This window comes from Azolla caroliniana, unplaced genomic scaffold, assembly GCF_043228905.1.
Source record: "Azolla caroliniana isolate FFs.n. ecotype wild unplaced genomic scaffold, voAzoCaro1.0.p SCAF_140, whole genome shotgun sequence".
In the NCBI taxonomy this organism is placed as follows: domain Eukaryota; kingdom Viridiplantae; phylum Streptophyta; class Polypodiopsida; order Salviniales; family Salviniaceae; genus Azolla; species Azolla caroliniana.
Genome location: NW_028230575.1, coordinates 38,314 through 55,025, shown reverse-complemented (window position 1 = coordinate 55,025; position 16,712 = coordinate 38,314). Strand labels below are relative to the sequence as shown.

At 37.5% G+C, this 16,712-nt stretch overlaps 3 protein-coding genes and 1 non-coding gene across 5 annotated transcripts; 1 reads left to right on the top strand and 3 right to left on the bottom strand.

The window, feature by feature from the left end:
- Positions 1–1,589: 1,589 nt before the first annotated feature.
- Positions 1,590–9,989, bottom strand: LOC147849049 (N-terminal acetyltransferase B complex auxiliary subunit NAA25-like). Of its 2 annotated transcripts, XM_087337845.1 has the most exons (19): positions 9,757–9,989; positions 8,151–8,289; positions 7,927–8,045; positions 7,762–7,836; positions 7,559–7,652; positions 7,307–7,425; positions 7,124–7,194; positions 6,621–6,750; positions 6,360–6,553; positions 6,079–6,284; positions 5,724–5,854; positions 5,554–5,630; positions 4,831–4,905; positions 4,543–4,735; positions 4,281–4,400; positions 4,047–4,185; positions 3,299–3,342; positions 2,972–3,205; positions 1,590–2,526 (listed from the first exon to the last, which is right to left on the bottom strand). In XM_087337845.1, the coding sequence occupies exons 1-19, from the start codon at positions 9,880–9,882 to the stop codon at positions 1,783–1,785; spliced, it is 3,030 nt and encodes a 1,009-aa protein (XP_087193971.1). In that variant the 5' UTR covers positions 9,883–9,989; the 3' UTR covers positions 1,590–1,782. The 2 variants fall into 2 exon arrangements, with proteins under 2 accessions (XP_087193971.1, XP_087193972.1); XM_087337846.1 differs by lacking the exons at positions 8,151–8,289; positions 9,757–9,989 and having other exon boundaries at positions 7,762–7,832.
- Positions 9,990–10,137: 148 nt separating this feature from the next.
- On the bottom strand, positions 10,138–10,236 carry LOC147849048 (U6 spliceosomal RNA). Its single transcript, XR_015531851.1, has one exon. It is a non-coding gene; the product is annotated as a U6 spliceosomal RNA (small nuclear RNA).
- A 794-nt stretch (positions 10,237–11,030) lies between these two features.
- Positions 11,031–11,876, top strand: LOC147849047 (uncharacterized). Its single transcript, XM_087337844.1, has one exon. It carries the CDS (start codon positions 11,089–11,091, stop codon positions 11,743–11,745), a length of 657 nt encoding a protein of 218 aa, XP_087193970.1. The 5' UTR covers positions 11,031–11,088; the 3' UTR covers positions 11,746–11,876.
- Positions 11,877–12,868: 992 nt separating this feature from the next.
- LOC147849046 (F-box/kelch-repeat protein At1g55270-like) lies at positions 12,869–15,814 on the bottom strand. Its single transcript, XM_087337843.1, has 2 exons — positions 15,730–15,814; positions 12,869–14,630 (listed from the first exon to the last, which is right to left on the bottom strand). Exons 1-2 carry the CDS (start codon positions 15,754–15,756, stop codon positions 13,365–13,367), a joined length of 1,293 nt encoding a protein of 430 aa, XP_087193969.1. The 5' UTR covers positions 15,757–15,814; the 3' UTR covers positions 12,869–13,364.
- Between the last annotated feature and the right edge of the window lie 898 nt (positions 15,815–16,712).

Sequence of the window (16,712 nt, the reverse complement as noted above, 5' to 3'; positions counted from 1 at the left end):
TCCACATGGTTGATCAAACATGAGTTCACTCATAGATACCTAGGTTATTTATTTTCTTATGTTAGTGATGTGATGTTTTCATTTGTTGGAGGGATAAACTGGCATATTGGTAATTTTGAAAAATGTAGAGCTATCTAAACTGAAGTAATGGGTTCACTCATAGATACCTACATCTATAGGGTTGTTGATGATTGGAACTGGGCACATAAGGAACATATGGCCATCTTGACCTATTGCTTACTATTGCAATGATCCCTTCTTATTATGTTGGGTCATGAACGGAGAATCTAGGCAATTATTTTATGTCTTAGGGTTTATTATGCACAATTTGCACTTAGTGGATAAAATGTACCTAACAACCAAGTAGATAACAAAGCAAATTTAACATCCTCAAGACTTAACTCTAAATCTTCCATGGCCATGAGTCCAAGCATACACCTTTATGTGGCCAACTTTATAACTGATGAAAATAGCACATGGATAGGCATGATACATGTGGAGCTTCCATTTACAATCACCAACTAGTCACACATAATGTTTGTCAATGAATTTGACGAATGCAAAGCACCCTCTTCACTAGAGAGGAGAACACTTGAATTGCACCAAGAGTTGAGGGAGGAACTTTTGAAGAAGCCACCAATTGTTGAGGGACATTCACACTAGATGGAATCAAACTGGACACAGACAAGTGCACAGTGCAATTTATCCAAAAATATTACTATAAAAAGCAGAAAGAGAAAAACCACTCTTAAAATATCTACTTTTATATTCAGCTGTAATGTAGGTTGTAGAAATAGTAATTTAGTATTGATATTTCTGTTTCCCCTTCAAACATCCGTTAAATATTGAGGTTAGCTATTAAATACATAAATAGTAAGCATAAGCATCGTACATGCATAAATCTATGAATTTCCTTGAGCAAAAGCTTCAATGAAATTTCTGCAAAACAATCTTTAAAAGCTTTTTCAAAATCACACACAATTCACTTATAATCAACTCTAACTAAAAATACGCTACCACTACTAACATGATGAATATTCAGGATACTGCTACTAGTGTGACAATGTTTCTCCATGAATTATGTAAGCTTTATTCTATAGTAACAATCTCATTAGATAATTTCTTTTACATAATCTTTCAAATACCATCATTTCAAGCTAACTTTATAGCTCATGTTGATATATAAACCTATCTGATATCAAATCCAATGATTGCATGATATCAAAGCTGGGAACACACATCCAAGGACACTGATTTCACATGACAATCACGCTATCGCGCTTTCAAACTAAAACATGTTTCACAAAATTAAAAGCACAAAAAGACCTGAAAGATTTTTGCTCATCACCTCTGGTGAATCATAAACTAATAGCTGCCATCTACAACGTGAAGTCATTGGACTTTTAAACAACTTAGGCTCAAAGAATACCATGATACCTTGTGCAAACTATACTGTAAAAGGAAGTCAAGAGTCAAGCGGTATCCTCAAAAAGTTATGTGAAAGGAATCCTCCAAGAGTTAGAACAAAGGAGCTTGATTGCAATTACATTCAATGAAAAAAATAGAACTTAGAAAAAGTGGTCTAATGCTAGAAAACTAAGTCAAAATCTTAGGGAAAAAATACTCACAACATCAGATCACGATATCTGAAATCGAAGAGATGTTTGCTTTAGTTGTTCCTCAGTGAGCTATTAAAGAACTGCCCCAAAAATTATTACAACAGATGTGGAAAACAGATTTGTTCCTCACATTTTAGACATTTCCAGAATTACAAAAGGAGATCTACCGCATAACACACCGTAATGTGTTAATCCTTGATGATAATATGCTAATCAGATCATGCAAAGCATCACACTGACCTTCCACTATTGTTCTACACGTGACTTCAGGCTGCCAATTCTGAAATATTGATATAATCCTCTCGCCCATCTCATTCACTGATGAAGAAGAACCTGAGACCACCAAGGCATAGAGGACCAAACCAGGCTTCACAAAATTGTTATCAACAATACTCATTTCCTTTCCATTTGCAAGTAAATCTACATAAACACTCTCATTCTTCACGTTCAAAGCTCCAGATAGTAATCTGGTCCATGACATTAATTTCTCTAATTCAATACAGAACTCTTCAGTACATCTATGGAGAACTGTGAGGAGATTAGAATCAGCTGAGGCATCTCCTATCACTTGAGCCGCTGAGCCTTTTTTCTTCTTCTTTCCGGCTTTGCTAGTGGGCTGCAACCCTCTAATCCAAGAGTGTAGACAGAGAACATACCATGAAAAACCCTCTGTTACAACTGAAATGAGGGAAGGAAATGATGACCATGATGCCACTATATCTACTTCGGAAAACTGCTCATCATCTTCGAGATTAGATGCTCGTGCAAAGTTTGTAAGCTCAGAGAAAAGATATTTTGCAAATTCATTCAAGCAAAGCAAGGGTTTGGTTGAACACTGTGACGCAATCTCATAGGCAACCCAGAACAAGAAAAGTGAGAACACCTCTGTGGCGTCCAAATTAAGTTCCTGTCAAAGAAAATGTGAATGTTAATTTAATTTACTTACTTCGTGATACTGAACAGGTTTGGAATTGATGAGTAAACTTACATGTGAATCAAATGTTCTGAAGGTGATCAATATGGATTTTGTATGGATTTTGGATGTGCAGGTATTGTTAGGTTATTTTGGTGCCATCACACCTTTGTTCCACATGTAGAAAATGCATTTGCATATAGGATGCAACTGAGGTTTCTGTGGTTATGGTCACGGTGTTGGCTATGTTCACCCCTATAACTTTACAGAGAATATATACACTGTTGTGGTTTATCTATCCCATTTAGCATATCCCCTACTGGTTTACTTAAGTTGTGACTAGCAAATAGTGCCTGAGTGACATCTCTTCTCTATTGTCTTTTCATATTTTGAAGAGAGAGAGAGAGAGAGAGAGAGAGAGAAAGAGAGAGATTACTACCGTAGTGTGGGATCTCAATGATGAAATATCTGCAGAGATGTCTGGTAGTTTCTCCCATGAAATGCCAAGCAGTGTCCCATACTTTGCCACAAGATCTTTCAACTCATTCAAACAACCCACCGCATCACCATTTTCCCTCCCCGATTCCCTGAACCGAACTGCACCCATGGATAAATATATCAATCGAGGCAGCAAAGATCGTTTGCGCAGCTCATTGCGCCACTTTTCATGAGTCTGCAACACAACAAAATTCACTGACTAAGTTTTCTTTTGAATAAAACCTTGTTTGGATGCAAACGTTGAAACTATTTGTAGTAGATACAATACCTTGGTTTCTGTCTTATGTGATGCTGACTCTCCATTCGCAGTGCCTGTTGATGCCAAGCATAGAGAAAGAGTTGAGACTACTTATACAGTTTATATGTTGTAATCAGGCGTTTAATACTGCCAGTTGCCTTTAAGGCTTCATATCAATGGCACAAATTACATTGACTATTTAGCAAAAGAGTTGAGCTATTAGTTAAACACAGATATAAATGTTGCCTATTTACTATTTGTTCATGTAAAACATTTTTCCCTGGTGGATTACAGCAACTGAGATAAAGAACAGGAGCTGACCCTCAACCTGCAGCTTAAAAGACAAGGCTGGAACACCACTAAGCTGTCCAAAAGACTATTACATGGGATTCACAAAGTTCATGTAGATTAAAGCAATTTCCATGCTAACATGATTTAGAGCATTGCACACAATGAAAAACAATTTGAGCTCTTAATGAATATATAGATGATATAACAAGATTAAAATGGCTGTTTTTAAACGATTTTTTCAAAGGCAATGTGTTCCCATTAAGGGAAAAACCAATCAAATTTTTGCTTGTTGCTCATTAGAATTTGCAACAATGATTATAATTACGAACCTTCGAAAGATAATAACATATTTGCCTGACAGATTTGAACTAAATCCTTGAAAATCTAAACAAGAGGTGGCTCATATATGTGAACTTCAAAACTTAAGCAAAGGCTGATAACATAAGATTATTTGGCAAAAGATTCATGATGTTTCATACCCTCATACCTATCAAACTACATTCGTGAGGTGTAGGCGACCACCATGGTCGTGTATCAAGAGCTTCATTGAATGATAAGGTGGCCAACTTCTCATCCATCCCAAAGTTTAAAGCTTCAACCCCATAACGCAGCTTCTCAAAAACTACCTGATCAAAGATATTAAACACTGTTAACTTTTCTCACAAAATGGGTTATGAGGGGATTTACATTTGTAAATCATAAAATAGTTAGAAGGCTTCACCATTATTTCATCTGGACTGTGTGCTTTCAGTTTGAGCTGTAAAACAGCATCCTCAACCTTTGCAAGTAAAAGGTTATGGGAGTGCCGGAGTCTGTCTTTGAATTGAACAAACTCCAATACCTGGAAGCATAGTTAGAAATATGAATTCTTGTAGCTTAGGTAATATAATTAGAACATACATTTGCAACTAGCAATTTCTTCATTTAGATAGAAATCAAAGATAATGATAAGAGCCTTGGTGAATCATTAATGGTGTTCATACTTTGGAATAGTTACAGTGTCTATATGCCAATATTACAAGGTCAGCTGCTTCTTTGACATAATCCTCATGAAACTTCACAATATCTTTCAACATCAAATCCAACTGTGACCATTGTGTACTTTTGACTAAAGAAGTTAGCATATGATGTGACATAGTCTCGATCAGAATATTCTTAATATCCAGTGTCTTGTACCTGCGAAGAAGGATACACACATTAAAGTTAGTTGACCATAAGTGTGTTACATTGGCCAGGACAAAGAGCTCTTAGGTCGATACATGATACTTTACCATGCAAAAGCTGTAGAAGAGCAAAATAATGTTGAATATAAGCTTGTAAGCATTATCTTACACTGGGAAGAAAACCTAGAAAAGTACAATATCCCCAAATGATTTTAGAATATATAGACAAGGTGTACAAATGCATCTATAAATACATCGCCATGTATTATATTTGCAAGCCACACACAAGTTTCCAGGGCATAGATCATGCATATTATACTTATTTTTCAGATATGATATTTAGTATACATCCAATAAATATCTGTGGCTTACTCAGAAACGTTTCACAGATATAAAAAGCTACTCCATGAATAATAATTTATAAATGCAAATACAAGCATAATTCCTATACATTGCCACATACAATTCATGCAAATCACACACAAGTTTACAGTGCCAAAGATATGATATTTAGTATACTTGTCATAAATGTATACTTGTTTGCCAAAGATTCAAGATCATTATGATATTTAGTATACATCCTGTAAATATCTGCAAATTACTCAAAAATTATTCACATATCTATAAAATTGTACTCTTCGAATAAAAAATTATGAATGCAGATACATGAACAATTCCTGCATATACATATACATGCATACATATATGTACACAAATGAATGAATACAAAATTTAAGATTGCTGAAAAAGACCATATACGACTGTGTGTACATAAAGAGAAGCACATAATTTGAGTGCTCAATGATTGCCCCGAATTAAGGAAACACTTACTTTCTCATTGCAAGTCCAAATTCTAAAATCAAGATTGACTCAACCACATATCCAGGATCTTTGGTGCGCAGAAATAACTATGAATAAAAGAGAGAAGAAATTATAACCCGCATACACTTTATGATATTTATAATAATTAAGAATGTCAGAGAAATGACAATAAATAATACCTGAATCAAAACGTAAACAATGATTGTTATAAATTCTTCCCCATGCATACATTCTTGTGGATCTAAATCTTTCGAAAGCTTCAAGCCAGTCACATAAAGATTTGCATTGTCAATAGCTTTTGCTAGTAAATCTGCAAAGGAAGTGAGTATGTATTCAAATCAGATAATATAGAAAACCAAGAGTGAATAAAAACTTTCAATCATCCTGTTTCTATGTGTGTACAAACCATTGATACTTTAATACCCATAAAAATCCAAAAGTTTGAAGAGTGTCCGAAATTATGAATATGTAGAGTACGGGATAGAATATTAAAGAGATATATGCATGAATCAAATTAGTGATTTTCTTACAAACCTCCATTTGAAGTTCCTGCCATTGAGCCAAGCTGCATCTCTACCTGAAACAAGCTCAGCTTCTTTCTCAGCAGATGTAAAGAATTCTCGCTTTCAGCTTTACTGTAAGCCTTGTATAGATTCTCAACAAGGTCAACAGAACCATGTCTTTGAACAAACTCTAAATAGAGTTTAATGTCAGACGTAAAGCTGACCATGTGGCCGAATCTGTTTATACATGGGCATAAGGTCAAGCTTTCAGAAACAGAAAATTTGTATGATAAGAGACAAAGAGCTTTATACCTTTCATAATACCCCACTATAGCAGTACATATGCTGCTACAAGTGGTCTTACTGTTTCCCTGACCAAATTGGAGAAGGAAACGCCTTCTCTCAATCTCTATATTCCCAATAAAGGGTCCTCTTCTTAGCTCATGATTATCTTTATTTTGCAGCCTTTGAAGGAAGACACTTGCATCTTCAAGTCTTGACTCTGCCTGTGTTTAACATGGATGCAACTTTAGAAAGCATCTTCTAAATGTGATCCTAAAACTTAAATTATACCTCTTCATATGGCAATCTTGTAACTGCTTCAAATATTTCTGTATTCGCAGGATCTGATTGAGACAAATCGTAATCTGGGGCTTCCAATGTGGCATCTAGATATAGCATAAATGCAACCCAATCATCTGAGCTGTTTCCATCAAGAAAATAGATGTCAATGGATGTGAACAACTGTATCCATAGAGAAAACTAGAAAATGAACATAACCCAGTGTGCACAGAATAAGCCTTTCTGAGAAAAAAGACATGGACAGCATCAAAATCTTGTGCCCTATGTGTAAGCAAGCCGATAACAGAACACATCAACCACTTTTTCAATTCATCTTCTTTAACTATATACCAGCAAGGTGTATACCAAGAATCAAAACTAGCAAAATGCTGTGTCCTACGTGTAAGGAAGTCTATAATAATACATACCGACCACTTTTTTAATTCATCTTTTCTGCTGATAGCTCACACATGTCACACAACATTATATTTGGAAAAAGAGAACAAACATTATACCTCATCTCCAACAGCTCTTGGAAAACATTTGCAGCAAGATTGTATTGGTGTGATAAAAGCAGCAGCTTACCCTAGCAGCTTGTGGACAAATTGCACACCAGAAAAATTTAGTAACCTTCCTCGTTGATGAACACTGCCATGGTGTTAGCTGACAAAATTGGATTCCCCTTGACAGGTACTCACCTTCAACTTCAGTTTGTCATTTACAATGCTGAAAAGTTCACCAGATTTGTTTGAAAGGATGTCTATAGCAGACACATATTTCCCCTCGTATTCCAATAGCGTGGAATAGACTAGCAATGCTGTCCACACAAAACTCTTTAGCCATTTTCAAATAGTTGTAAAGAAAAGAGAATAATAAATTATGTGAGAAGCAAGAACGTTTTCCAATTTTCCTAATATACATTTTTAAGGAGAGGTCAAGAAGCTGAAAACCTTCAAGTTCTTCAAATCCATGGGTATCTAGTCTTTTTTTCAATAAAGCCTCCCCCAATGACAACAATGTTTTATCTCCATTTCCACAATAAACCTGAAACCATTTCAATTGCAATTTTGATATGGCGCTCATAAGATTAGCATGGACCATTCCCTTACAGATTTTATCTATGAAACGTTCAATCAGTTTCTATTCATGTAACCTGCAACTGGATGCTGCAGATAGCCCACAACAAAAAACGTTCCTCTTGAAAGAGCTTGTACATCTTCATTGCTATCTAGATAAAAGGTGATATATAGGCTGTTTATGAGGAGTCCAAATGTCAATTGCAGACATAATTTTAGGCATTAAGAGATAATCTACATACCTGCTGCTGCTTTAAAAAAGAATAATCTCGCACATAACAGTTAAAGAGACCCATCATCAAGTCTATGTTATTGGGGGTCTTACTACACGCTTTCTCGTAGCAGGCCGTGGCTTGTTCAGCTACAAAAAGCAATCAATACATGTAAGACTGGTTGATGTTTTTTGGAAACAAATCGCATGTACTTTGTAGCACTTATCCAATTGGTTTTTAAATTTTACACTCACGACGGCCTAATCGTTGAAACACAATCTGTAATGTGCTTAATGTGAGATCATCTGTTGGCTCCGATGCTTTTGCTTGTTCACACAAAGTAAGAGCTTCCTCTTGCTTTTCCATCCTCTCCAACACCAAAGCTTTCAATACCTAATATGTTCAAAGCAATAAAGGCTAAATATCCACATATTTCACGATTATCAACCTACTGTATCATAGTTAGGGAAATGCAATAAACAACCTATGTACCCTATCTATCATCGGGTATCCATTGCATGATGAGAACGTTATTATACCCGTAATATACCTCAAGCTCGTTAATTATCATTTAAAGAAGATTATCTATGGAATTCAAGTGCTCAGTCGCATGTAAGCTTATTGGGACACTATTTTCCAACCTTTGAAGCACCAGAACAGCCAGTATAATTTGCTTGATATGTGTTTGTATTCAAAATAATGAATTATATATCCAACGAAATTGTTCTATTTCACACCTATTCATACTGTAGAGTTTGCAGGATTTACTTTAGTATTCGAAATGTTCGACGGTATTGATTCTGGAGAGTATTGTTTCAGATCTATTTGTAGATGGAGTTCACAGTGTATTATTTTGCAGGATATGTGTTTGTTTCGACAAATTGAATGGGACAAGAAAAGAGATATATGTCGTTTCCACTCTTGCTCAAAACAAGTGCTCAGGTACATGTTACCTTAAAAAGAAGTCTAACAGAAACAGTTTCAGATCAATATCTGTACTGAAATGCAGTTTTTTGAATCCTTTGAAGTTAATACGCATGCTATCAAACAACTTAAGTCTTTGACACTCTTATCATTGGCTCTTTGACCTTCAAAATAAATACTTATACTTCAATGCAATGCTTGAAATCACTAAGATCATCAGGAAGCATCCGTATTTGGCATGTCCTTCCATACACCTTCTTTAGTCTCTTTGATACGTAACGTTAGTTCTCTACAGAATGTGGATCTACATAGAGCAATAGCATCAAAACATGCATTCCAATATCAAAACTCTTCACATCCATTGAAGGATCAAAACATGTATTCCAATTATCTTCACTAGAGTGTTTGTATACAAAATCCTGAATAGAGAGGACATACACCTACTTGAATTCTGTTATATCCTTAAGCATAGCTCTAATGAGCCATTGACAGACCAATATCTATACTGAAATGCACTACTTCGAGTATAATAATTGTCTTGATTAAATTTAGTTTGCAAATATGACAATAGATATGACAGCATGTCTATACTAACTGAACCGCTTCATATCCAATTTTTGAAGAGTCAGAGCAACTTGCAATCAAATTTCTCGATGTAATTGATGTGAAAAACCTACTTAGAGCCTCTCAGCCCTGAAAACTTAGCTATTTGCATGCAATTTATACAAATATTCGTACTCTATATTCAAATTTCTCAATTATTTACGATACGAAACTAATTATAACCTTTTTTATCCTTATAATTTGGCCATAAAATCATGACAAAACCTGACATTGAAAGAAACAGCAAAGAACGAAAATTTCTCAAGGGAAAAAAGAAAGAAAAACAATGACAGAGAGAGAGAGAGAGAGAGATAGAAAGAAGAAGAATATTACCAGCAAATAGACTGAATCAGGATGTTTCGCAAGGAGAGAAGATGCAAGTTTGAGAGCAGACTTGTAGTGTCTTGAGTCTATGGCATCCCACAGAGGTCTCAGTCGCCTCTCTCCAACGGAGCTCATGATTCTTGGTTCTGTTGTCTTTCTTCGTACACAGAGCTCCTGCTGTTGCTAGGGTTTGTGCGCGCACATCTACTACTTTGCTTCCTGACTGGTTTTGCTTACATGCTTGCTTGCTTGCTATGTATATGTATACATATAATGATATATATATGTATGTCTCTCTCAATACAAGCAAAACAGTGGCAGAAGGAGAAGAAGGTACCACCAAATTCAAGCCACTCACAAGCTTTATGAAAACTATGCTCGTCATTTTCCATATTTACATATATATGCTTGGGGGGCTAAACTTGCACAGGGGCCATGCTAATCTTCTCTGTATCGTTCGCATTTTATCAGATGTCCTGCTTCATTCACTTCATAGTAGTCCGCAGCACACACACTGATCTATCTATCTCCCTATTTGTACCTCTTAGAACTTCTGTTCGGAAAGCATGCCAAGCTTTTTCTTAGAGTCTCCGGCCAACCACTACTGCGTGCCCTCTAAACTTAAAATCAGAAGGCCGAATGATTACTCCACCAACATTCCCATCTCAATCAATCCCACGCATTAATTGATTGGTCTGTAAGAGACTCTTAGCATAGGGGGTAATTTGGGCCTTCAACTTATATGCCATAGAGAACGCAAATGTTCTATAGATTGGTTTAGTATTCATCCACAAATTTCTCAACTTTATTTAGAGAAGGAAGTCCACATGGAACAATCAGAGATAGTCAACAACAACAATTCGCCAATAAAGCTCTCGTGGGTTCCAAGAGACTCCAATTCTCACATATTGCACCTCAACTATCAACTGAAAAGCGTTCTTTTTCCAAAGTCAACGATGAACGGACGGGTTCCCGGGGGAGACTATCGTATGATTGATACACATGGATGGATGATCTCGTGGATCGGATTCGCACAACAACTTAATTTATAATTGTCCGACGATTGGCGCTGATATAAAACGAGCAAATCTCTTAAGGGATTGGAAGCGGTTTTAGTCATAGACAAAAATGAACCAAATGTTGTGCCATCCATCTTTACATGTGCATTGGAGTGAAAGATCTAAACATTCAAACATGAATCATCCACCAGAGATCAAATCCCCTTGGGATGGCTGGCTTCAGGATAAGAGGAGCTGGTTACAAGCGAGACAGAGAGAGACAGAGAGAGACAGAGAGACAGAGTGTCTGATAGAGAGAGAGACAGAGAGGTTTTAGTGGACGATGAGTATCGGGCACCTCATCATCATCACTGGCGATTGGGGGCTCTCTCAGAGACTAACATGGAAAGAAGCTGATATTTCCATTCCTGCATTCGCAGGCGGAGTTAAGAAGCAATCCTTAGGGTTCGTGCTTGCAAAAGATGGGATGAGGAGAAGGAGAAACAGAGCAGCTGCAGGAGAAGCAAGATTAGGGTTAAGGTTTCTGGAGAAGGCGGAGTTAAGGAGGGCGGAATTGGATTCGGAGACCAGGACAACTGCGGTGAAGTCGGCCGGATCCGGTTCCGAGACACAGACAACTGGTGTGAAATCGGATTCGGCAAACTTGGATGGGTCGGCAACCACATGGACAGCAAATGTGAAACAGGAAGGAGAGGCAGAGGCAGAGGCAGCTATGGTAGATGGTAAGAGTCGGGGATGTGAAGCATGTGGGAATCCAGAAATGGAGAGAGGATGCAATGGAGAAGGAAGGATAATGGGCGGCATTGGTTCGATCCCAGGGTTTGGATGGTGGCCCATCAAGGCCTACCGCCCGTGTCCATCCTTCCTCCGCTCCGGTGGACGGTATCGGCGATCTGGACAAAGTCTGGATGAAATCGCCTTCGGTCGCAAAGGCACTAATGATGACCTCGATGTCTCAGAGAGGCTTAACACAAAGTGAAATTATCAGATTTCATATTAAACTACTTCTATACTGTCTTGTATTGGAATGGTTTTCATTCTTCTTCATTTGGGTGATTGCAGAAAATCAAAATGCAGAGTTATGTTTCAAAAATCATGCATGGTTCTCCATTCTCAGCATCATATCTGGTTAAATGATTTTCTTTTAGAATGCCATATAGTTGAAAGCATGCAGACAATCACACCATTAGTTTTAACTTTTACCCATATACATTTTTCCTACATTAAAGCATTCTATCAAAAGGAAATGCTATTCATCATGCCTTTTGAGCAAACACAAAGTTGAAATATTTGGATGTACATTGTTTCTTCACAAAGATATAGTCCCCAGAATAAACTTCTTAATGTTTAGAATTATAATTGTTTAGTAAGGTCCATCATAGATAACAAATGGACAATATTTGGGAACCAGAATGGATGTGTTATAACTCCATAAATTTGCAATTACTGATGCAAAATGCAATACATTCTGATCTGCCATCATCACTACAAAACTCGATAAATTTGCAACATATTTTGCTGTGCCTTTATCATCACAATTAATCTACTACTGGATTATACTTTTGCAAGTATGTCTACACATTTGTCACCATTGCCATTCTACATCTATTGTATGCAGTACTTTTCACCATGACATCCATTGTTTGCAGTATTTTTCACCATGACGATAGTGTCCTTTCAAATAACCAACGTTATTGAGTTTGAAAGGTAGAGAGTAGAAATGCATGGCAATAAATATGAAGCCCATACCCAGAATATCTTTTCAAAATAATTACACAATACACTAGAGCTACTGTCATATATACATAAGATAATTACCATGTGTATATGCTTACACACATTATATGTGTGTGTGTTCAAATCATACTTCTCAAAAGAAACTTCTACTTGTAGTTTTTAACTTGCACAATCTGTATATATAACCCTGGCACTAAATGAAAATACATGAATTGCACTCAACACTTGCAGCTTAAATAAGGCTTATATAAATCTCTAAACATTAACAGATGCTGAGATGTGGCTATCTCCACGTTGAAACATGTCAAGAAACCTTCCAAAGGTTTTGAATTATAACAAATCTTTATTTGAGATAGACATACAAATGAGCAAAATGTCAAATATATAATGCTATTAAGAACAAGCTATTCTCTTCAGGACATATATGGAGGGTATTGCAAGGTACTTGTACAAATATATATGTATATATAACACAATACAATCTCTACAAGTCCATACATGGGCAAAAGGCCGAGCTAAAACTCATTTCTTAAGCCTTTAGTTTCACATGTGTAGAGTGAGGAATCCAATCCTTGACAAGCCATAATGTCAATACTCACCCACTATACATGTACGCATGTGCGACTCTTTGGGAGCAGATAGAACAAAATGTGGGGCTGTGGATACAAGTTTTTGATTTGAAGAGGACCAACAGCTGAGAGACAAAGTCCTTGAGGCCAAGTCTGGAAGCTAGTTAACTACCTCCAGAATCGTGCAACCAACTCCAGAAGTGGTCAACTAAGTCCTGGAAGCCCAAGCAAACTATCTTTGGACCTATGGAAGTCTCCAATTGACTCTCAACTCCAAGAAACAAAAAAAGATTTATGCTTGAAGGACTTGACAATGCACTATGTTGCTCTTATTCTTGTTCCTTCCAGAAATGTTTGACCAAAGAGTACTGACAACACTCTTAAAATGCCCTTTCCCAGCAATAGTCTCCCACTCTTTGCCACCACCAGAATTTGCAACATCCACAAGCACCATACTCAAATTGTTCCTCACAACACATAGTTTCCCGCCCACTGGAAGAAGAGCTGCAGCTTCCAGTGCCTGGGAGTCACCAAGGTGAAGCCTGCTATCCATGCAACTTTTCCACGAATCAGTAATATGGTCATAGACTCTTAGCTTGCATCCATCGGGACAATCGAGCGCATAAAGGTGGCCATTGAAAGGCACGCATGGGTTGCGCCATCCAGATACCATTCCGTCTGAAACAGGAACCCATGCATCTGTCGCAGGAGTATAGGCCTCACTCATCACTTGTCTGTGTGTACCTAGCCCCTTTAAGAACCACCTCCCCTTGTATACCACCCCAATAAAAGGAACCATAGCAGTGCTCATATCAGCAATGAAGGACCACTTGTTCTTGCTTGGGTCGAACATTTCAGCTGACCTTAACGACCGAGGAACGCCTTCACACTCACCGCCAGCTACATAAAGACAGTTGTTCATCACACATGAACCAAAGAAGTGCCTTCTTCTCAGCATCTCGGGCGCATGGTGCCACCGATTTGTGCGAGGGCTATAATACACCACTCTTTTCATGGAGCCTTTTAATCTATCCTTGCCACCGAATAAGAATAAGAGATAACCACTGAGTACTGCACACCCAAACCCAAGTGCCTCCGAGTACTCTGGCGGGATGGGCGGGAGAGGGTGCCACATCTGGTGTCTTGGATCGAAGGTGTGCCACGAGAGACGGCGCCGATCCCTGTCTCGCTTTATTACATAGATCCACTCCTCAGCCATCCCAAACTGGATCCTCTGGGAGAAGAAGTAGTTGCTTGTGAGGAGTCGGTACCATTTCCGGGACACAAGTCGGAGCTTCCGGTGGTACATCCGCGGGACCCGAACGAGACATGAAACAGCCAAATCATTGGGTAGACCTGGGATGAGCTCAGGCGGGAGTAATTGTTTGGTAATGCTTCTTTTGGTTTCCGAGGATGGTTTCTTCTTGTTCGGATTGTTTACCCGAACCCTAATTCTACCATCTTTTATATCAGGTTGCGTACTACAGTGCCTTGAGCTTCGTGCTCCGACTACTGTCAGGGTTTCCACTGTGCAGTAACATGCTGCAGTTGTATCAACCTGTGGAGAAGATGAAGAAAAAAATGACCCCAAGAAATTCATACTAATAACGATAAATGCTTGGAAATTATTCCAAGCAATTTGCCACTAAAGGAAAATAAACCAAGAAATTTTATCCAAGCACTTCTCTGCAGAGAAAAAATAAATATTCAATATGCACTATATTTGGAAAATGAAAAATAACCTAGAAACCTGGACAGAATAGATCTCTGCAATTTTTGGCAAAACAAACTAGAAAGGAATCGCCTTATAGATCTTTCTAGAATGCAAAAACTATCTACATAGATCTCTGCTGTTTTACAGTAAAGTTAGAGAAGTATCAACACAAATATCTCTACACATTTTACAAAAAGAAACAAGAGGTATTTATCAGCATATAAACTCCTCTGTGACGAGAGACAGAAATCTACATATCCTCAACAAAAATGTAAGTACAAAAAGAAAGCCTAGAACTCTAACAACACGAAAGACCTACACAAAAACAAGAACCCAAGGAAATTTCCAAAAAACAATATATGTCTGCAGAAACACTACAACCTTATCATCCAAATCATCTCTGTTCAAAATATATATCGAAAAATTTACTGATAAAAAAACCTTCTTGTGAGAAACAATTTACAGATTAATGAACAAAAGCATCTCTGAAAATTAAAAAACCGAATTTGTTCTTACTCTCACATATAAACGGGCAAACAAGTAAACCCTATCAATTGATCGGCCAAAGTATCGATACAGAAGAGAGAAATAAACTACAGACGTATCAGAAAACTATTCATCAAATGAAAACTCTAAAATTTTATCAACAGATATCTGCATTGAATACTAAAACCTAGAACTTTGGTACATGGAACTCTACAAACTGTGCAAAAGAAGTAGAAAAGATTTTCGAACAAATCTCGTAAAAGATGAACAAATAAATAAGCCAGTAAAACATATCTGAAAATGTCACACATAAAAGAAAATTCATAGAAATTTACCAGGACAGAGATCTAATGGTGAGCTTCAATATGATAAAAAATACAGAGAGAGAGAGAGATAGATGAATCGCATATTATATATATATTTATATATATATATAAATATTTGCAGACGCACATACCAAGGCAGGCTGGAGACCTCTGTTCATATTGTAACGAAATTGCTGGTTTCTTCATATAATCATCTTCATCTCCCTTAACAAAAAGAGAAAAAAAACACAGAGAAGAATGGGAACTTTCTCGCGCGCACACACACAAATCACTCGCATTGCCTTTGTAAAATAAAAATAAAAAAACACCGGGAAAGACGCAGAGAGCGAGCACACAAACAAAAACAAAAACAAGAAACCCTAAAAGTGCAGCTCAGGAAAGACAGAGAGGGTCCCAATTGTTTCTTTTTTTAGAACCCTAAAACAAAACAGAGCATGTCTTTATGAGAGCCCTACAGAAATGCTTCACCGGAATTTCTTGGGCTTTCATCGCAGCTTGCGAGAGTGTGTCCTTGCGAGCGAGAAAGAAAGATATATTAACGTCTTTTAAGAGGCTAAAATGACCTATAAGACTAAACAAGAGATTACATCTTAAGTGTAGAAAGATATATTAACGTCTTTTAAGAGGCTAAAATGGCCTATAAGACTAAACAAGAGATTACATCTTAAGTGTAGAAAGATATATTAACGTCTTTTAAGAGGCTAAAATGGCCTATAAGACCAAACAAGAGATTGCATCTTAAGTGTTGTCATGAGAGAGAGAGAGAGAGAGCTAGAGAGAGAGCTCTTGGAAGTTGGGCTCCACGAGATTTCTTATGGACAACCAACCAAGTTCCAACAACAAAATCTTGGCGTGGTCCGTGGAATCATCGAGCGGTTGTGTCTTGTCTCCGTAATCGCCAACACTAGCCAGGAGCTCAAAGAAAATACTCATGAATGAACAATGCCCCTATAGTGATGTTGGAAGTATCTCTCGAAAAGCCTGTGGTCACAGGGTGGCCTTCAACGATTATCGTCATTAAGCTCGATGCAAATAGCGCACACCCCAAATCGCCTCCGCAATACCCAATAGCTCTTTGGCATAAAGCACAATATGTGATTGTCCAGACAATGTG

Excerpts from the sequence above, each read along its gene's own strand:
- LOC147849049 (XM_087337845.1), bottom strand. The coding sequence starts at position 9,882 with ATGAGCTCCGTTGGAGAGAGGCGACTGAGACCTCTGTGGGATGCCATA. Across the intron at positions 8,290-9,756 it reads CTGATTCAGTCTATTTGCTG|GTATTGAAAGCTTTGGTGTT; the intron begins GTAATATTCTTC and ends TGAACATATTAG. Across the intron at positions 4,401-4,542 it reads GACACTGTAACTATTCCAAA|GTATTGGAGTTTGTTCAATT; the intron begins GTATGAACACCA and ends CTATGCTTCCAG.
- LOC147849047 (XM_087337844.1), top strand. The coding sequence starts at position 11,089 with ATGAGTATCGGGCACCTCATCATCATCACTGGCGATTGGGGGCTCTCT.
- LOC147849046 (XM_087337843.1), bottom strand. The coding sequence starts at position 15,756 with ATGAACAGAGGTCTCCAGCCTGCCTTG. Across the intron at positions 14,631-15,729 it reads GAGGTCTCCAGCCTGCCTTG|GTTGATACAACTGCAGCATG; the intron begins GTATGTGCGTCT and ends TCTTCTCCACAG.